This window comes from Entelurus aequoreus, linkage group LG06 (genome assembly GCF_033978785.1).
Source record: "Entelurus aequoreus isolate RoL-2023_Sb linkage group LG06, RoL_Eaeq_v1.1, whole genome shotgun sequence".
In the NCBI taxonomy this organism is placed as follows: Eukaryota; Metazoa; Chordata; class Actinopteri; order Syngnathiformes; family Syngnathidae; genus Entelurus; species Entelurus aequoreus.
Window position 1 is genome coordinate 15152554 of NC_084736.1, and position 22539 is coordinate 15175092.

Here is a 22539-nt window from a genome sequence, read left to right on the forward strand (position 1 = left end):
GCATAGTATGTATATATTATTGATGTTGTAAATACAAATCTTTATATATCTAGAAAGGGTGGTCCTAAAGAGGTTGGCATTTTTCGGAGGTCTCAAAAAGGTAACAAATACAAGAATGTGTTTGTGTGTGTGTGTTTATTTTTCTACCCTTCTTGAGACATCAACAAGGAAAAGTACCTTCCATATGAGGAACAAGTTAGGACATAAATCATGGTCCCAATACGGAAAACCATTGCATCTAATAGAGAAAGTCTCATTTGCACCCCTGGTGGTGAAATCTATCAAAATTAGGGTGGTCCCAAAAAGGAGGGAGTTTTCAAATTGACTGTGTGTCGGCTTTAAAAGTGCTCCCCCTCTGGTCAACATATGAAATAACAAGTGTGTGTAACGAATTGAAATGCGCCCCCTTTGGCCAAAATTAATTAAAAAATTAAAAAATATGTATATAGCGACATACCGTAATAACTTGAACTAAATAATGAAGATTAAAAAACAATTAAAAAATATTAACTACAAGCTTACCTTTTTATATTTGCATAGTATGTATATATTATTGATGTTGTAAATACAAATCTTTATATATCTAGAAAGGGTGGTCCTAAAGAGGTCGGCATTTTTCGGAGGTCTCAAAAAGGTAACAAATACAAGGAAGTGTTTGTGTGTGTGTGTGTTTATTTTTCTACCCTTCTTGAGACATCAACAAGGAAAAGTACCTTCCATTTGAGGAACAAGTTAGGACATAAATCATGATCCCAATACGGAAAACCATTGCATCTAATAGAGAATGTCTCATATGCAACCCTGGTGGTGAAATCTATCAAAATTAGGGTGGTCCCAAAAAGGAGGGAGTTTTCAAATTGACTGTGTCGGCTTTAAAAGTGCTCCCCCTCTGGTCAACATATGAAATAACAAGTGTGTGTAAAAATTTGAAGTGCTCCCCCTCTGGCCAACATATGTAATTACAAGTGTGTGTAAGGAATTGAAATGCGCCCCCTTTGGCCAAAATTGATTAAAAAAATAAATGTATATAGGGACATACTGTAATAACTTAAACTAAATAATGAAAATTAAAAAACAATTTAAAAAAATAAAAAATAAATATGAACTAAAAGCTTACCTTTTTATATTTGCATAGTATGTATATATTATTAATGTTGTAAATACAAATCTTTATATATCTAGAAAGGGTGGTCCTAAAGAAGTCGGCATTTTTTTTAGGTCTCGAAAAGGTAACAAATACAAGAATGTGTGTGTGTGTGTGTGTGTGTGTGTGTGTGTGTGTGTGTGTGTGTGTGTGTGTGTGTGTGTGTGTGTGTGTGTGTGTGTGTGTGTGTGTGTGTGTGTGTGTGTGTGTATTTTTCTACCCTTCTTGAGACATCAACAAGGAAAAGTACCTTCTATATGAACAAGTTAGCACATAAATCAATAAAGTACTATCTATCTATGTAAATCATGGTCCCAGTACAGAAAACCATTGCATCTAATAGAGAATGTCTCATTTGCACCCCTGGTGGTGAAATCGATCAAAATTAGGGTGGTCCCAAAAAGGAGGGATTTGAAGTGCTCCCCCACTGGCCAACATATGAAAAAACAAGTGTGTGTAAGAAATTGAAATGCACCCCCTTTGGCCAAAATTAATTAAAAAAAATATAAATTTATATAGCGACATTCTGTAATAACAAAGTAAATAATGAAGATTAAAAAACAATTACAAAAAAAAAAAAAAAATTACTAAAAGCTTACCTTTTTTATATTTGCATAGTATGTATATATTATTAATGTTGTAAATACAAATCTTTATATACTGTATCTAGAAAGGGTGGTCCTAAAAAGGTAGCCATTTTTCGAGGTCACAAATACAAGAATGTGTGTGTGTGTGTGTGTGTGTTTAATGTCCCGTGCTGCTTTTTATTAGCACCCTCGTCTCTTTGAGTGATTCCAAACCAAACGGCAAAAACCAACATGTTGATTCTAGCTCGGCCACCTGTCGCATTGTGGCGTCCTACAGACTCAAAATGTAGACACTCCCTGTTGCCGGGGCGACGGGACCACCACCTCGCTAACTCCCAGTATTCACACACACACATGCCCGCCCACTTCCTGTTTCATCTCCTCTGTGGTGGCGGTGCTCCCGTGTGTAATGAGGGCGCCACCAGCCCCCAACTGGCCAGCTCTGAGTCATCTTCTGGGAGCTTCCCGACACGAGGAAATTCCGCAAAGACTTTTAATATCCGACTCAGGGGGTCGGGACGCACAAAAATAAGAGGCGGGGATGACGTCTGAGATAACTGACAAACGCTTGAGTCACGCTGCCTGGTCGGGCCGAGTCACACTCAGAAGAAGGAGGCAGATGCGCAATTACGCCAATCAGAAAGTGATCAATAACCCCCGGGAACCAATCACACGCTGAAGCAGCTTCCCTGTCGGCCGCCTCTCATGTCACCGAGCTGTGTCTCTAATTTTAAGCCGCTTGCTTCACTTCGCACACAGCTCCCCCTTTTCAAAATAGCTGCAGGTCACATGACGGCCCTGCCGCCTCCCTATTGGCCCGCAGCACCTGCTGGAGACCCCCCTCCTGGTGTCATAGTAACCGCCTCAGCTGCTGAGAGCTGCATCTGTAACCTGTGTCAAGCTATCATAGAAAATATTCAATTAACAATAAATTAAATATTAACATAATACAAATAATCAAGTGAAATAACTGCCAAATAACTGCCAAAAATGCAAAAATGTTTTGTCTAGCTCAGGGGTCGGCAACCCAAAATGTGAAAGAGCCATATTGGACCAAAAATACAAAAAAGTAATCTGTCTGGAGGCGCAAAACATTACAAGACTTAAATAAGCTCACCTTTGTGCATTCACGCACAGTATAAAACGTTTGGTGGACAAAATGAGACAAAGAAGCAGTGGCATAAAACACATCTTTCTGTGGCAGCGTCGGAGAAAGTTGTACATGTAAAACAAACTGTTGAGTCACGGTCCACACAACGGTGAGTTCGAGGGCCGCTGAAATTAGTTGGACAAAACGGCGCCGCCAAACACTCATCAGTGAAGCATAAACACAAACATATTCAACAGTGGGTAGAATTAACATTAAAGTAGAGTAGTGTAGTAGGCCTAAGTCAGGGGTCAGCAACCCAAAATGTTGAAAGAGCCATATTGGACCAAAAATACAAAAAAGTAATCTGTCTTGAGCCGCAAAACATTACAAGACTTGAATAAGCTCACCTTTGTGCATTCACAGTATAAAACATTGGGTGGACAAAATGAAACAAAGGAGTGGCATAAAACAAGTCTTTCTGTGGCAGCGTCGGAGAAAGTTATACATGTAAACAAACTGTTGAGTCACGGTCCACACAACGGTGAGTTCAAGGGCCGCTGAAATTAGTAGGACAAAGCGGCGCTCGCCTAATACTCTCATCAGTGAAGCAAAAACACAAACAAATTCAACAGTGGGCTTTCTAACAATTAGGAAGCTTTTTTGTCGTGTTTGTCCTCCTACAGAAACCATATTACAACACAAAATATATTTTTCACCCCATTTTTTTTCCATTTCCATACATTTTTGAAAAAGCCCCATGGAGCCACCAGGGCGGCGCTCAAGAGCCGCATGTGGCTCTAGAGCCGCGGGTTGCTGACCCCCGGTCTAGCTATATAGTTATGTTATTAACGTGTTATCATTAATAACAGCCCCATAACATTCAAACTGTAATAGTTAGACAACATTTGGCAGCACAAACGTACCACAAATAAATGGGACAAGTTTGTGGAGATTTTGACTAAGTTGGTGGGGAAGGGGACTGGTTATGAATAATAAACATGTTAATTACATCACTATAATAAGGAGACAAAAAATGCAGCAAAAACGTAGCACAAACAAATGGGACACGTTTGAAGAGATTTTGACAAGGTGGGGGGCTGGTTATGAGTAATAACACGTTTATAGCAAAACTATATAATTAATAACAAAAAAATATATATATTTGCAGCACAAACGTTTGGGAAAAGTTTGGAGAGATTTTGGCTGGTTATGAATGGTAACACCTTAATAAGATAAAAACTCTAATGTTAACATAAAAATTATTTTAAAAAACAAATTGCAGCACAAAAGAATGGGACTGGTGTGGGGAGATTTTGATGGAGGGGTGGTGGTGAGGGGATTGTTATGAATAATAACAGGTTCATAACATAACACCTATAATAGTAAATAACCTTAAAAATATAATAGACAAAAAAGATTGCAGCACAAACCAGCGCAAACAAATGGGACAAGTTTGGGGGAGATTTTGACGTGGAATGTGGGGTGGTTATGAATAATGAAATGAAAACATAAAAACTATAATACATACAAATATTTTTGCAGCACAAACATAGCACAACTGGAGGGGGTATGAATCATAAAACGTTAACATAAAAACTATAATACTTAGACAAGATTTTCCAGCACAAACGTATAGGACAAGTTCGGGGAGATTTCAGGGGGCAGGGGGGCTGGTTATGAATAATAACACGTTAATTGTCATGTCGGGGGGGTCGCAGCTTACTGCGAGGTTTGTTCTCCCGGGAAGCAATCGGACTATTCCGGACAAGGCGTGAAGGTAGGAACATATTTAATTATTCAACTAACACTCAACGAAGTACAAAAAAACAAAACAACCCGTATACAAGCGTGCCTATCGCACGCGGAAGCTAAGGCAAAAAACTTAGGACATGAAACATGAAACTATAGACATGAAAACAACTAACCAAACTATGGCATGGAGCAACTAGCATAACTGTGGAATCAGACATGGAACGAGCAGCATGAACTAAGCAATGACGCCAGGACGACTGACTGGCAAAGACAGGCTTAAATAATGGTCTTCTTGATTAGAGCAAGTGCGTGTCCCGAACACCAGAGGCAGGTGAAACTAATAAGTCGCCATGGTAACTAAGCAAACAAGGGAGCGCAAACAGGAACTATTAATCCACTTGTTCATTTACTGTTAATATTTGGTTATTTTCTGTTTCAACATGTTCTATCTACACTTCTGTTAAAATGTAATAATCACTTCTTCTGTTGTTTGGATACTTTAGTTTTGGATGATACCACAAATGTAGGTATCGATCCGATACCAAGTAGTTACAGGATCATACATTGGTCATATTTAAAGTCCTCATGTGTCCATAAAGTCCTCATGTGTCCAGGGATGCATCTCCTGAGTTTATAAACATAATATAAATTTTTTTTAAAGGAAAAAAGATTTTGTGATGATAAAAAATATCATTGTAATCATAGTAGTAACTAACAAAACTAACAAAAAAAAACAAAAACATAATCCAGACCACAGATCATGACAGTTAATGTAAATATTAAACATACTATGGAGGAGGAGGAAAATGAAAACTTGGGGATCTCAGTAAATACAAACTTTTATGAATGTTCGTCAATTATAAGGTTTTATTATTTTTTGAGCAATGCCAGTTTGAAAGTAAAAATCTTCCGGCATGGCAGCTTTGTGTTTATTTTTGTGGAATTTTTATCCCACTTTTTATGGTTGTTTTTTTTTTAAATAGTATTTTTAAAATGTGCTGCGGGCCTTAGAAAAATTAGCTGTAGGTCAAAAATGGCACCCAGGCCGCATTTTGGACACCCTAAGCTAAGCAAAAATTGGTGTGGCAGCAAACAGACAAGTGATTTGACTTATGAGGGTAGAAAAAGCATCGCTTCACAACCAGGATAGCAGTTCTTGCTTGAACACAAAGTGAAGCACTTTAGAAGGTTGGCTTACACGACTTGGAACATATGAACCATTTTCTTGCAAGTTATCTTCTTAAGTAACATGTCCAAGATAGTCTTCAGAGCCACAAGCGCTCTGGTTTATAGGATCCAATCATAAGATCTTTATCTTCAGTCCAAGTATTGAGATTATTTACACAATGTGATTATGTTCTGGTTGCACTCACTACGTTGCCAAGTGTCCATGCACTTTCTCTAACGCGACTATTGGTCATACACTTTGTGCCTCCCGTACACTGGGGGGGGGAGGCGCTTATTTCCGTTTAGCTGGGTTAAATGAATTCCTTTTCCGGTTGCCCTGTGACGTCACACCAGCCATCTACAGATCCTTACAACTTCTTTTAAGTGATGTCTGCTGTAATATTGGCACAGATTACAAATATTACGTCTCTAATGGCTATGTTGATGTTAAATAGCAGACAGTATCAAGAAATTATTTTGGATTGCGCTACGAACATGACGCTACTACCAAGAATGTATCGGGGCAGATGCAAGTCCGAAGCAAAGAGACCGGCGGAATTGTTTTTTTCTACCATCGATGCGCTTCAAAATGCTCTGTTCTTCTAATGTGTGAAGCAAATAAAAAGTATCCTCTTCATTACAATTGTTGCTACATTTTTATTGAATGGTATCTGCTTCTGGGTTGTGTCCCACGCGTTAAGACTGGCGCATGCGTGATACGAAGAGTCCTCTCCGGCCGCACACACCCACTCGAGGTCTGGTTTCCAATCGCATAATCCAGGTGTGTTAGTCCGACTTTTCAAAAACCAAACACGATCGGATTAAGGTGTTTCCATGGGTTGTAGAATGCTTATTTAGAGCAGAACTATTTAAGAAATCTGACTAATTTAGCGCATGGATAGACAGACCACCAAACCGTCCCAAATCCATCCACAGTTTATGACAATGCATTGGATCATTTGGTTTGTCCCGCCAAGAAACAAACCCAGTCTTACTATTCTCGTTTTTTCCAACTAATGAAAGGACAAGCCAAGGCTTTCAAGGTAAGGGAATGGAGATCAGCCAACTCAGGATATAAAGTCTAGTAATTGGACCTCTTTGAATCAACTGGTACCTCGTCAACTCAATCAACATCAAAGTCAAAGCATTTAAGTTTACATCTAAAGTATTTGGTTTTACAGTCTTAGTCACTCATTCAGTCCTCAATGTGTATGGTTAAAGTCTAAGGTTATTTCGTCTGAAGATTTTTAGGCCTACAGTTTTATATAATTGATTGGGTCCAAATGTTAAGCAGGACAAAATAAACTATGAAACTAATGAAATTCAGTCCAAATCCCAAGGTTTTTGGTAATATAGTCTTACAGTAATTTCATATGTCAAAATCTTGAGGCTAACTGTCCAAGTAATTTAGTCAAAGGCTAAACGTTTTTGGTTTTCGGTTTTACCGTTTCATCTGGTCCCATTTGAAAGAAAGTCACAAAAACATGTAGTCTAGGTCTCAAGGCATTTGGTCCAAGTGTTATGTAATTCAATACCAAGTCTGAGGATATATCTTCTAAAAGGGTTTAGTCCTACAGTTTTACAATAATTAATTTGGTTCAAAGGTAAAGTAAGATTAAAAAAACAAAAAAACATTGGGTCCAAATATAACATAATTAAGTCGAAGTCTCAAGGTTTTTAGTTTTACAGTCTTATCTTGTCTGAGTTCAAAGTAAGTCGCAAAAACATTTAGTCCAAGTCTAAAGGCATTTGGTACAAGTGTAATGTAGTTCAATACCAAGTCTCAATGTTTTTGGCTTACAGTCTTACAGTTAGTCATTTGGTCAAAGTCTAAAGCAAGTAAAACAAAGCAGTCATTTTAGGCCTTAAATCACTTAGTCCTAATCTAACATACCTCAGTCTAAGTCTAAAGGCATTTGCTTGAAGTGTAATGTAATTCAATACCAAGATTATTTCGTCTGAAAGTTTTTAGTTCTACAGTAGGGTTGTGGGAAAAAATCGATTCGAATTTGAATCGCAATTCTCACGTCGTGTGATTCAGAATCGATTCTCATTTTTAAAAAAACATTTATTTATTTTTTATTTGTAATTTTTTTTTTTTAATGTTTTTTTTTTTTTTTAATTAATCAATCCAACAAAACAATACACAGCAATACCATAACAATGCAATCCAATTCCAAAACCAAACCCGACCCAGCAACACTCAGAACTGCAATAAACAGAGCAATTGAGAGGAGACACAAACACGACACAGAAAAAACCAAAAGTAGTGGAACAAAAATGAATATTATCAACAACAGTATCAATATTAGTAACAATTTCAACAAAGCAGTGATTAAAAATCCCTCATTGACATTATCATTAGACATTTATAAAAAAAAATAAAAAAAAGAACAATAGTATCACAGTGTCTTACACTTGCATCGCATCTCATAAGCTTGACAACACACTGTGTCCAATATTTTCACAAAGATAAAATAAGTCATATTTTTGGTTCATTTAATAGTTAAAACAAATTTACATTATTGCAATCAGTTGATAAAACATTGTCCTTTACAATTATAAAAGCTTTTTACAAAAATCTACTACTCTGCTTGCATGTCAGCAGACTGGGGTAGATCCTGCTGAAATCCTATGTATTGAATGAATAGAGAATCCTTTTGAATCGGGAAAAAATCATTTTTGAATCGAGAATCGTGCTGAATTGAAAAAAAATAAATCGATTTTGAATCGAATCGTGACCCCAAGAATCGATATTGAATCGAATCGTGGTACACCCAAAGATTCACAGCCCTATTCTACAGTTTTACATTAATTAATTTTGGTCAAAAAAAGCAGGACAAAAATACATTAGTCCCAAGTCTAACATAATTGAGTCCAATTCTCAAGGTTTTTGGTTTTACAGTCTCATCTCGTCCGAGGTTAAAGCAAGTCGCAAAAACCTTTAGTCCAAGTCTGAAGGCATTTGGTCCAAGTGTAATGTAATTCAATACCAAGTCTCAATGTTTTTGGTCTTACAGTCTTACGCAAGTCATTTGGTCCACGTCTACAGCAAGTAAAACAAACCATCCAGTTTAGGCCTGAAAACCTTAAGTCCTTGTCTAACATATCCAAGTCCAAAAGCATTTGCTCCAAGTGTAATGTAATTCAATCTTACAGTGAGGCTCAATTCGAATTCTCAGTCCTCCTCCTCCCCCTCCCCTCTTCTACTTGACCCTCCCTTTTGGCTTTAGCATCTAGTGCCATGGCAAAGTATTGCGAATGCACCCCTATGCGTATGGACGTCGCCCGGGTCTCGCTACGTCATCAACGCTTGCCGTTTCCCAGCAGTGACGTAAGGCAGATGCGACAAATTGTTTGTTTACTTTCAAGATGTTTGGCTTTGATTGTGCTGTGCTGTTATTTTCTTTCACCTGTCTTTATTAAGAAGACCGTTTAGAAGACAACGTTTTTGGCAAAATATGCATGTTCTGGCACATCAGCTTGCGATATGTAAAGTGTTTCATTGTGTATTTGTGTTTGAAGACAATATTTGCATGCAGTAGCAAAGGTTTGAAGTCTGAGTAAAACCACAAGTGTTTTTATTATGAAAATCAATGAATTACGCTTATTACTTACATTTGTACACTTCTCTGGGTTTCTGGTGTGCCATTTTTCTCCCCGCACTAAACAGTGTAGGGAGGTCTGCAATCTCACTTCACTTCGAGGGAAGTACTTTGCCCTTCCTCCCCACCTGATGGATGATTCAAAAGTCTCTTGTTTGACATGAACGCGCAAATCCAAGGAGGGAGGGCAAAAACAATGGCAGAGGAGGGATTTTCGAATTGAGCTCAAGTTAATTGGTCCAAGTCTACAGCAAGTAAAACAAAACATTGAGCCGAAATCGAAAGTCATCTAGTCCTAGTCTAACATACCTAAATCCAAGATTGAAGGCAAAATTCAATCTTACAGTTTTATAGTAAGTCACTATGTCCAAATAAAAAGAAAATCAAAAAACATTTGGACAAGACCCAACATCATTGAATCCATGTCTCCAGGCTTGTAGTGTGAGTATAAAGCAGATCCTAAGTCAGTTAGTCCAAGTAACGGAAACTCAGTTTGAACCTAAAGCTATTAAGTCCAAGTCTAAGGCCTATGGGCCAAGTTTAATGGAAACTAGTACCGGTGAGACAAGTCAAACATCATTTAGACCAGGTTCAAATAAACTCAAAGAACATTTAAAGTTCAAGGCATTGACTAAATGTTCTTTCAGTCTCTTTGATTATTGACTAAATGTTCTTTCAGTCTCTTTGATCACATTCTTTAAGGCTCAAACAATGTGATCAAAGGAAAAAGTAATTCTAAAGATAACTCCATATTAATTGGAGGCCATGTCTGAGATAATTTAGTCCAAGACTGATCTTGTTTGGCCCAAATCTAAAGCAAACCACTACTCAATATTTTTTTTTTAAACTTCCTGTCCACACATCAGCTAAATGCTAACATATAGGCTACGCTGCTTCAACGAAACACCCAGAGAAAAATAGCAATAGAAATAAAAATAACACTGTAATTTCTCTATCATCCGAACATCTGAAGTATGAAAAGTTCAAGTCGTAAGATCACAGCCGGCGGCCATGTCATAGCCCTGACATCAACATCTGGGGTAGTGGAGTTCTCTTGACATGTCAGTCAGTCATGGATTCCTGTGATATCCCCTTCTTAATAAACCAAAAAAACAAAATATATTTGTTTTAAATGCAGATACAAATAGAGTTAAACCTCGATTTACTAAACACTATTTGCAATATTTTAGATCTAGCCAAATAGGCCTCCGTGTGCAAACTATGTTTCTTTTTAACGATTGCTTCATTAATTAATTAATTTGACAAAAAGCAGGGTACAGCATTTTTGGGGAGGCGGAGCCCTCCACTCCACTTGCTGCGCAGTACACTACTATTCACTACTCAATGCTTCAGCATGTGTGCCTTTTCTGTGTTTTTTCAAGTTTTGTCCATTTTGCTGACTCAATATGACAACAAACCAGCATGGAAAGAAGGAGGGAATCTCTGTAGTGTTAAAAAAAAAAAAAAAAAAGACTATTTTCTAGGAATAGATTTATGGCGCTTGAAATGGAAGAATCGACAAAGCAGGCTTTGTACCACAGCAATTTTAATTGTGATGAGAACATACTTTTATGGGGAAATAAAGCCAAAGCAGACTTATTTTACAGCGGAGGAGAAGAGCTACCTCTCGTTCAGCGGCGTCTCTTCCAAGCGCACACACTCAGCCCTTTTCCCTCGCACTCTAACTTCTCCTCCTCCGTCTGCTGTTTTCTCTTCAGCTTTTACTATTTAAATGCTTTATTATTTGTGGCAATATGGTTGTTAAAGTTAAGGATTTGTGTGATTTCTGATCGTTTGTGAGGGCACCAAAGGTACTTCTGTGTGTCTGCGCATGTTGGCAGAGCAGCGTATACAGAGGACAGCAGCTTGTTGTTGTTATTTTGCCTTGTTAATAGAAAGTTGATCCATCACCTCCTTGTTATGTTTATTTGATATACAGTTCTGGATAGCACTTTTTATTGCGTTCAAAGTGTACAAACCTATACTAAAATATGGGCTTTTGTCAATGCTTATTTATGTGTACATTGTTTCTTTTGTATTTACGAACCCTGTTCAAGAACCAATTAAGTTTGTAAATCAAGGTTCCATTGTAATAAGCAGTTTTACAAAAGCTGATTTGATTTAGCTATGTTTCAAGGGGACTTGCTTCACTAGAATAAACTAAAGCTCTGTCCATATTGATTCCAGAAAATAACATGAAGAATCCAAATAAGTTATAATAAAAACAGTCTTCAGTTGCAAACTTTCCATGGACTTGTTGACTGGGTTTTGCTACTCTTATTAATCTGTCTAACAAGTCCTGGAGCGTCCCTCCGCAACAAAAACTCCAGAATGAAGATCCAGATTGACTACAGTGTAAACTATCCCCATTTAAAAAGGGCCCGCTTAGCCAGTGCACATAGCAGCAGAGGCAACCGGTGGGACTGGAGGTCTATATTAAAAACACAGCGCCTTCCCAGCAGCTGCGGCCGACCCAAAATGGAATCACAAAGCCAGCCCGCCGACCCACAGATATGGCGCTATCCGGACACGCACAGGCGGAAAATTCATACTTTTCCGGTTACGTCTCGACCCCGCCGGCCGAGGTCTTTGCAGGACAAACACGGCGTTAGTCCAAACACAGGCCGGCTATACGAGTCTACAAAGTTCTTAAGTCTTCTTACCACGACGGGCCGCTGAATCCGCTCAGTCCTCTCCATGCGTCCTTTGCCACACTCGCCTCACCACAGCGAACCCAGGGGGTGGGAGGGTGGCAGTGGGTGTAGGGAGGGGGGGGGCACAGACAATGCTGTGTGAGTGTGTGTGTGAAGTGATGACTAGTGTGTGTGTGGAAGCTTGACAAGTGCATGCATGTGCACAGAGCTTCAGAAAAGAGTGCGCCGATTGTGTGTGTGTGTGTGTGTGTGTGTGTGTGTGTGTGTGTGTGTGTGTGTGTGTGTGTGTGTGTGTGTGTGTGTGTGTGTGTGTGTGTGTGTGTGTGTGAGAGAAAAACCGGAGACGCTCTCTTAACCTCCAACCCCTTTGACGCGCACCCCCGCCCTCCCACCCATCACCTCCACAACCCAAAGGAACGTGAACCTTGTGTAAAGGAAGGGAACCGGAGCTGGTGGGAGGGGGCTCGGGTTGCAGGACTTGTGCTACATTTGCAAAGTGGGGAAATATATTTAGCCTGGGTCCGGCAGGAACGGGGACGTGAGCGCGCTGAGGCCAAGGAGGAGGCTTGGTATGCGGCCGTCAGCCACCCAATGCCCCAGCTGACGTGGAACGGGGCAGTGCCCAGGGAAACCCCCCTCCCTTTGCCTCGTTTTCTTGCTCTTCCGGACTGATCCTGTCCAGAACTAAAAGGACATACAATCAGCAAACTAGGAGACATACATCTCAGTGGTTGGACTTGCTTGGGTACACACGGGACTGAAGGCTTTCAAAGGCCTTAAGTCATGACTACAACACCAAACTCTAAATTATAACATTAAGTCCTGCCAGGTTTTGTCCCAAGTCAAGATCTAATCTTAAGTAATCAAAAGCAGGTCTAAAGTCACTTAGTTCAAATCTAAACCAAGCTTAAGTTCAGGTCCAATTAAAAGAAAGTTTCAAGTCATTTGGTCAACAAGGTATTAGGTCCAGGCAATCTAAAGCCATTTAGTCCCAGTCTACAGCACGGCGAGAGTCCTTTAGTCCAGTGGTCCCCAACCTTTTTGTAACTGCGGACCGGTCAATGCTTGAAAATTTGCCCCAAGGACCGGGGATAGGGTGGAGGGGGGTGGTATTTTTTAATATTAATTTAGTTTTTGGAATAATTTTTTATTTTATTTTATTTTTTTGTCATAAAGAAATACAATCATGTGTGCTTACGGACTGTATCCCTGCAGACTGTATTGATCTATATTGATATATAATGTAGAAACCAGAAATATTGATAACAGAAAGAAACAACCCTTTTGTGCGAATGAGTGTGAATGAGTGTAAATGGGGGAGGGAGTTTTTTTGGGTTGGTGCACTAATTGTAAGTGTATCTTGTGTTTTTTATGTTGATTTAATAAAAAATAAAAAAATTAATGTTTTATTTTTTTATTTATTTTTTTATTTCTTGTGCGGCCCGGTACCAATCGATTCACGGACCGGTACCGGGCCGCAACCCGGTGGTTGGGGACCACTGCTTTAGTCGATGTTTAAACGCACCTCCAAGGTTCCAAATGATTTGATGCAATTTAAAGCCAGTGTATAGTCATTTGATCCTTGTCTAATCAAGTCTTTAAGCATTTAGTCCAGAGTCCAGTCATTTTATCTCCACCTAAAGATCTAAACCTAAATCAAGTTCAAGTCCAAATTAAAGTGACTCATTGTTGTCTGCATCTGGTCAAAAGGAGCGATTCTAAAACAGATCTAAAGACATATTGACCGTCTGTAAATCGGCACAACTCAAGTTCTAAGTCATTTAAAGTAAGTCCTAAGTCATTGAAATCTAGTCTTATCATGTGTTAGAAGTCTTTAAGGGGAAATGCACTTTTTTGGAAGGAATTTTGCTTATCGTTTACAATCCATATTTAAGACAAGCACACATATGTTTTTCTTTTTTTTGCTAATAAATGCTAATAAAAGACAGCTAACAATTTAGGTAATGGGATGCACTCTATTCCGCCGACAAAGTACTCTAAAAAAACATCCATCAATGATTTATGCATATGCACATTCACAGTAACATAATATTTAGTGTACATATTTTGCTCATTTTAAGCATACGGCAGAGTATTAATTTCACAGACGCATCCCAACATTCACTATTTCCTTCAACAATAACAACTACTACTACTCATGGCAGACTTCATGAGAGCCAACAACAACTATTTTGGGACAAATGATGATGCAAAATCTCTACTTTTTAACCTGAATATAAGGAGGATGAGCTGCAAGTTTTAGAAGCTGACTGATACGCAGATCTATCAAGTAGAACTATTGCTAAATGCTAAAGAATATATATACAAACTACAAACACAATAAACCAATCACTCACTGTACAATGTCTGCTCTCAGTGGGATGCCGACTGATGGGATGTTTATATCTTCCAGTTTATATGAAGAATTCATCATAATCGTCATGCAGGTGAAAAAAAAGAGTGTATTTTCGCATATTTCTCGCCATCTCTGGATGTAAATTGCAAGTCAAAGTTGACCAACTTCCCGGTTTATGCCCACAAACCTTCGACTGTACAAGTGAGAGTTATGATTTATAATCTAGAATTAACTTTCACCAGCTCAGAGGCGATGCAGCAGCTCAGTATGTCAATAGCTGCATAAACTAGTTAGCTCTGAGATTACGGTAGTAGAAAAAGTAGTTATTTGGCGTGAGCGCTTACAATAACAATATCACTATAATACTTGATAAATATTCAGGTTACGACATGTAAATGGAGTATTGTTGGCGGTTTTTGGATGTTTTTTAGAGTGCGTTATAGGCGAAATAGTGTACTCCCATTAGCTGCTTTGTTAGCCACCTCGTAATTTTACGAGTTAGATTGCATTAAAAAAAGAATGTGTGTTCTTGTTTTACATGAGGATTGTGAATAATAAGCAAAATGCCAAATAAAAAGTGCAGTTCGGCTATAAGTCATTTGGTGTAACTGATGTCTAATCCTTTAACTGCAAAAGTCAGTAGTTAAAGAAGGGTTGTTAAAGTGTTGATGTTAAGGGTAATCAGGGTACTATGTGTCCACCAGAGGGCAACCTCTGAGGCCGCCTGTAGCTGATGACAAGCGAGGGTGAAGGAATGGAGATCCACCAGTTGGCCAGAGTCAGCAGCAAGCGGGGCTCTGCTGGGATTCATATGTCACCACTGACAGGAGCTCAGACGTACTGTCCAAATTCCTTGACCAAGAAACTGAACTACTCCGAATGATCTGGTGACAATTTAGTCTTTGATCGAATAAATAGTGGTGTAGAAGAAAACCCAAGAGAGAGCAACACATATTACCTGGTTCAACCAATCAGCAGCAGGTGTTGTGTGTGTTTTGTGGGTGTGTTTTTGTTGAACTTGACGCGCGGAACAAGGCTACGCAAACACACACACAGTAGGCCGCGTCGACGCCCACGCGCACAAACAGAAAGCCATCTAAGCGCCGTCTCCCCCCCTCGCATCTCCATCCCACTGTGGCTGTGCACACAGGGAGATTCAGTGGCCCGGTTGCCATGGAAACCAGGCCCGGTGTATCAGCCAGCCAGCTCCACCGACGGTTGATTGTGGAGCTATCTATGTGTGTGTGTTTTTGCTGGTGCGTAGGTGGGCGTAAGACTGTAAAGCCTATCTATACAAGGCCTCGCTTTGAGGCAAAAAGAAATAGGTCACGTGTACAAAACCTACCAGCACTTCACTCAACATCGGGGAAAATATACTTCTGTTCGATTATTATTGGCCTGTTTAAGGTTATATAGACATCAATAGGTAGTTAAAGGCCTACTGAAATGAAATGGTTTTATTTAAACGGGGATAGCAGATCCATTCTATGTGTCATACTTGATCATTTCGCGATATTGCCATATTTTTGCTGAAAGGATTTAGTATAGAACAACGACGATAAAGTTTGCAACTTTTGGTCTCTGATAAAAAAAAGCTTTGCCCCTACCGGAAGTAGCGTGACGTAGTCAGTTGTTCACCTCCTCATATTTTCCTATTGTTTTCAATGCAGCTAGAGCGATTCCGACCAAGAAAGCGACGATTACCCCATTAATTTGAGCCAGGATGAAAGATTCGTGGATGAGGAACGTTAGAGTGACGGACTAGAATGCAGTGCAAGACATATCTTTTTTCGCTCTGACCGTAACTTAGGTACAAGCTGGCTCATTGGATTCCACACTCTCTCCTTTTTCTATTGTGGATCACGGATTTGTATTTTAAACCACCTCGGATACTATATCCTCTTGAAAATGAGTCGAGAACGCGAAATGGACACATTCACAGTGACTTTTATCTCCACGACAATACATCGGCGAAGCTCTTTAGCTACTGAGCTAACATGATAGCATCTGGCTCAAATGCAGATAGAAACAAAATAAATAAATCCCTGACTGGAAGGATAGACAGAAGATCAACAATACTATTAAACCATGGACATGTAACTACACGGTTAATAATTCTCAGCCTGGCAAAGCTTAACAATGCTGTTGCTAACGACGCCATTGAAGCTAACTTAGCAACCGGACCTCACAGAGCTATGATAAAAACATTAGCGCTCCACCTACGCCAGCCAGCCCTCATCTGCTCATCAACACCCGTGCTCACCTGCGTTCCAGCGATCGACGGAGCGACGAAGGACTTCACCCGATCATCCGTGCGGTCGGCGGCTAGCGTCGGCTAGCGTCGGCTAGCGCGTCTGCTATCCAAGTAAGTCCTCCTGGTTGTGTTGCTACAACCAGCCGCTAATACACCGATCCCACCTACAACTTTCTTCTTTGCAGTCTCCATTGTTCATTAAACAAATAGCAAAAGATTCACCAACGCAGATGTCCAGAATACTGTGGAATTATGAGATGAAAACAGAGCTATTTTGTATTGTTTTCAATGGGGTACCGATACTTCTGTTTCACTGGCTACGTCACGCGCATACGTCATCATCCAAAGACGTTTTCAACCGGAAGTTTAGCGGGAAATTTAAAATTGCACTTTATAAGTTAACCCGGCCGTATTGGCATGTGTTGCAATGTTAAGATTTCATCATTGATATATAAACTATCAGACTGCGTGGTCGGTAGTAGTGGGTTTCAGTAGGCCTTTAAATGTCTGTATATATAGATTCTTTTTAGATCTCTGCTCCAACTAAATCTGTTTAAGGGCTGTATTGTACCTACTCAGTGGCCTAGTGGGTAGAGTGTCCGCCCTGAGATCGGTAGGTCGTGAGTTCAAACCGAGTCATACCAAAGACTATAAAAAAATGGGACCCATTACCTCCTTGCTTGGCACTCAGCATAAAGGGTTGGAATTGGGGGTTAAATCACCAAAAATGAGTCCTGGGCGAGGCACCGCTGCTGCCCACTGCTCCCCTCACCTCCCAGGGGGTGAACAAGGGGATGGGTCAAATGCAGAGGACAAATTTCACCACACTTAGTGTGTGTGTGACAATCATTGGTACTTTAACTTTTATCTTTAACTTAAAGTGCATGCTAAAGAAACAGGTAGCACCATAACATTTAAGTCTAAGGACCTTTTGGACAATCATAAGCCTGAAGAAAGTTATTTTTGGAAACGGCAAAAAGCAAGTCCTTCTTCCTACGTCATTAGGTTTAGTAATAAATCCGTTTAAACCCATTTGAACGCCATTTGGTCCAAGTTTTTAGCTTGTATTGAGATCTCAATAAATTAGTCCAAAGAATGTCTGGTCAAAGTCCAACCAAGTTCCAAGGTGTTTGGTCCACGTCTAAAGGAAACGACGACTGATTTACTGAAAGTAAACAATAGGTACAAGATTCTTGTGTGCAGACAGATCAAGTTTTTTTTAAGTAAGACTGATAAAGGCTGAAGTGTCAGTTGAAACTGTCAGCAAGTAGGAAACATCTCGTACTCAAAAAACTTTGTCTGCACGTAAGAATTTTGTAATTCTTTTTTAAGAAAACATGATGAACTCAATTGATTGAAGTCTAAAGTCATAATGACTTGGTCCAAAGTTAAGATTTTGTCTGGAGTCATTCGGTCATGTCTCAAGTACTTTAGTTGATACCTAAAGCAAAATAAAAGTAATTTGGACTGAGTCTAAAGTCAATTTTAAGATCTAACCTAAGAGCAAATCTAAAGACCTAAAGTAATGTCTATTGCATCTAAAGATAGTCTAATGTGATCTGTTCCAAGCATTTTGAATCCTCGTGTGTAGGTCTTAAGTAATTTTGGTCATTTGATTCAAATCGAAAGCAAGATGCTGGTTAAACAAGTTTGAAAGTCATCCAATCCAGGCTTACGACAACTTAAGTTTGAAGTAATTTAGTCCCAGTCTAAAGCAAGGCAAAAATACCAGACTAATTCAGTTTGAATAGGTTTAACAGTCTTTAAATTATTTTAAAAAATGGTTTTATCATAAATCCAATTCCAAGTCATTTAGTCCAGGGTAATTTGGTCCAGGTCTAATGTAAAGTAAAAAGTGGATAAACGTTGGTACAAGCCTCAAGCCAGTTTTAAATCATGCAGTTCAAGTAAATCTGTAAATCTAAAGCAAACCTAAGTTACAGGTCAATTCAACGTGATTTCGGGCTACCAGGTCTAAACAAAATATACGATCATTTAGTCATGGTCTTAAGTCATTCATTTGATCTAAGTCAAAAGCCAGTCTAAGGTCATCTAGTCCAAGTCCGCAGCAAGATCCAGGTAAATCAGCCTATAATAGAAGTTTAAAACAGGTCTAGAGCCATCCAGTCTGAGGTCTTAGGTCATTTGGTTGAGGAGTAAAGCAAATTCCAAGTCACTCAGCCTAGCAAATGGTCCTTGATTACATTTTTCCCAGCAAACACTGAAGAGCCAAAATATAAACATTATACAAACATAATTGTAATCATATATAAAAAGACATTTGAATAAAAACAATAATAATGGTACATGTTACATGGCTGGGATTTGAACCTTAGTTGAAGCATCCTCAGGGATTATTGATCTGTCCAGCCAGTGCCACTCGTGTTTTTAGATTTTTTTTTGCCTTGTTTCAAGAATTATGTTGTGTTCTCAGACAGGAGACTACGGTCCATCCAGACCCACACCTCCCGCCACCTGAACAGTTTTTTCCCCTCGGCCATCAGACACATGAACAACGAGATCTGATAGCTCAGTTACAGCTCATTTTATTTCCTATTCTGTGTTATGTGTTTTATGTTGCAAGATTGCACCAAGAAAAATTCCTAGTTTGTGAACCCGTTCTCAAACAATGGCAATAAAAACTATTCTGATTCTGATTTGTCGGGCCAAATGAATGTTCATATTTGCCATAATGAGGACCCTTGGTCTAGAACAACGGTGCCTATTGTGAAGCCCGGGGGCGGCCCGTAGCTAATTTTTTAACGGCCTGCGGCACAATCGTTAGCATTGAAATATTAGCATGTTAGCTTTTTGGCAAAATTTGTAGGTAAACACCTCAGCGTCAAATATTTACTCGACGAATGATACCTGTTAGCATGCTAGCTTTTTAAGCTAATTTTGTAAGTATACACCTCGGCCATATTTTGGTACTTGATGCATGCTAACGTTAACAGGCTAGAATTATAAACAGGTACACATTTCAGAGTAACATAAAGCCCCTTAACGCATGTTACAGTTAGCATTTCAGCATGCTAACATTAGCATGCTAGAGTTTTTAGCTAATTTAACAGGTATATACACCTCAGTGTCAGATATGTTGGTATTTTACTAACTATAAGCATGCTTTTTTAACGTGTTAACTAGAGATGTCCGATAATATCGGACTGCCGATAATATCGGCCGATAAATGCTTTAAAATGTAATATCGGAAATTATCTGTATCGGTTTCAAAAAGTAAAATTTATGACTTTTTCAAACGCCGTTGTACGGAGTGGTACACGGACGTAGGAAGAAGTACAGAGCGCCAATAAACCTTAAAGGCACTGCCTTTGCGTGCCGTCCCAGTCACATAATATCTACGGCTTTTCGCACACACAAGTGAATGCAAAGCATACTTGGTCAACAGCCATACAGGTCACACTGAGGGTGGCCGTATAAACAACTTTAACACTGTTACAAATATGCGCCACACTGTGAACCCACACCAAACAAGAATGACAAACACATTTCGGGAGAACATCCGCACCGTAACACAACATAAACAAAACAGAACAAATACCCTGCACCCATTGCAGCAGTAACTCTTCCGGGACGCTACAATATACACCCCCCGCTACCCCCTACCCCCCAAAACCCCGCCCACCTCAACCTAATCATGCTCTCTCAGGGAGAGCATGTCCCAAATTCCAAGCTGCTGTTTTGAGGCATGTTAAAAAAATTAATGCACTTTGTGACTTCAATAATAAATATGGCAGTGCCATGTTGGCATTTTTTTCCATAACTTGAGTTGATTTATTTTGGAAAACCTTGCTACATTGTTTAATGCATCCAGCGGGACATCACAACAAAATTAGGCATAATAATGTGTTAAATCCACGACTGTATAAATTGGTATCGGTTGATATCGGAATCGTCAATTAAGAGTTGGACAATATCGGAATATCGGATATCGGCAAAAAAGCCATTACCGGACATCTCTAATGTTAACATAGTACTGTACATTTTGCTCATATTTTGTATTACTTGACACTATCTGGCCAGCATGCTAACTGTTAGTATTTCAGTTCGGCTTTGGCTCTTCTGCATTTTTTGTACCAAAATTGCATTTTCGAGTTCTTTGAGAAAAATCTACATAATGTACTGGTTGAAGGTGGAAACAACCAAAATGGCCCCTGCATCGTTTGATTTGCCAGTCTGTGGCCCTTAGTGGAAATAGTTTGGGCACAATGTGGCACCATAAACAACTACAGGCAAACATGTGGTACTCTGATCTCCTCATTAGGAACGAGGGACCAGGTGTCGAGGACAAGCGTGGTTACCTGGCGGACGAAGCTGTTGGAGGTGGTGTCAGAAGAGGTGCTTCCATCGGAGCGCTTGAAGCGGCTCTTCCTCTTAGCGTACTTGCCCTGATGGAGGTGGAGAAGTGAGAAGAGGAGGGGAGGACAAATTGCAAGAAAAAGTTATTCATCCGGACATAGACGATGGATGCTACATTGTTTCCGAGAGAGAATTCCACACACAACAAGCGTGTGAACCGCCAGTGCTCATTTTTCACGTTGCCCTGTAACCCTATAATCGCATTGGCGGACCCCTGCCAAACGCATGTCTCTGGGTTGGGCAGAGGCCGCTCATTACATTAGCGGCCCATCCCCGCCCACATCGCCATGGTTACGCAATGCCGACTAATCACGTTTGTGGGGAGACGGCCTGTTCTGGCGGCTCTGTGGAGAGAACAAAGCGGGCCGACAAACGCAATATGCATGTTTATACCCCAACTCAATACACCGCTGTATAGAATACACCGCTGTGTATTAAACACTGTGTACTTTACACAGTGTTTAATACAGATGTCCCATATTTGCTTTTTTGAAATGGTTTACCGTAGCTGTGTCGCAATGTTTACATGCGGCTAAAGCTTATCTTCACGTAAAAGATTCCTTCAAAAGGGATGCACAATTACATGTTCATATTCCTTGTTACACACATGCACCATGGCGGAAAATGAACAACATTTATTCCAAGTATCATTATCACTGGAGGACTAGAGAAAAAAAAAATGGCTAAGAATTAGGGATGTCCGATAATATCGGACTGCCGATATTATCGGCTGATAAATGCTTTAAAATGTAATATCGGAAATGATCGGTATCGGTTTCAAAATGATCGGTATCTGTTTCAAAAAGTAACATTTATGACTTTTTAAAACGCCACTGTGTACACGGACGTAGGGAGAAGTACAGAGCGCCAATAAACCTTAAAGGCACTGTCTTTGCGTGCCGGCCCAGTCACATAATATCTACGGCTTTTCACACACACAAGTGAATGCAAGGCATACTTGGTCAACAGCCATACAGGTCACACTGAGGGTGGCCGTATAAACAACTTTAACACTGTTACAAATATGTGCCACACTGTGAATCCACACCAAACAAGAATGACAAACACATTTCGGGAGAACGTCCGCACCGTAACACAACATAAACACAACAGTACAAATACCCAGAACCCCTTGCAGCACTAACTCTTCCGGGACGCTACAATATACAACCCCACCCACCTCAACCTCCTCGTGCTCTCTCAGGGAGAGCATGTCCCAAATTCCAAGCTGCTGTTTTCAGGCATGTTAAAAAAAAAAAGCACTTTGTGACTTCAATAATAAATATGGCAGTGCCATGTTGGCATTTTTTTCCATAACTTGAGTTGATTTATTTTGGAAAACCTTGTTACGTTGTTTAATGCATCCAGCGGGGCATCACAACAAAATTAGGCATAATAATGTGTTCATTCCACGACTGTATATATCGGTATCGGTTGATATCGGAATCGGTAATTAAGAGTTGGACAATATCGGAATATCGGCAAAAAAGCCATTTTCGGACATCTCTAATCCGAAGCCAAAAAGTCGAAACAGGATCAGAGGCCAAAAATGT

The 22539-nt window shown here is 39.7% G+C and overlaps 1 protein-coding gene and 1 long non-coding RNA gene across 4 annotated transcripts in view; one reads left to right on the forward strand and one right to left on the reverse strand.

Annotated features, from left to right (window-relative positions):
• cacnb1 (calcium channel, voltage-dependent, beta 1 subunit) overlaps window positions 1-22539 on the reverse strand; it is a 99268-nt gene that overhangs the window by 65192 nt on the left and 11537 nt on the right. For all 3 annotated transcript variants that reach the window (XM_062050051.1, XM_062050054.1, XM_062050053.1), the window contains exon 2: window positions 20929-21015. In XM_062050051.1, the coding sequence (XP_061906035.1) occupies window positions 20929-21015 (87 nt within the window). The remainder of the gene's footprint in view (window positions 1-20928; window positions 21016-22539) is intronic.
• The window catches only part of LOC133651863 (uncharacterized), a 74863-nt gene that overhangs the window by 37069 nt on the left and 15255 nt on the right, over window positions 1-22539 (forward strand). The gene's annotated exons all lie outside the window — the stretch shown is intronic.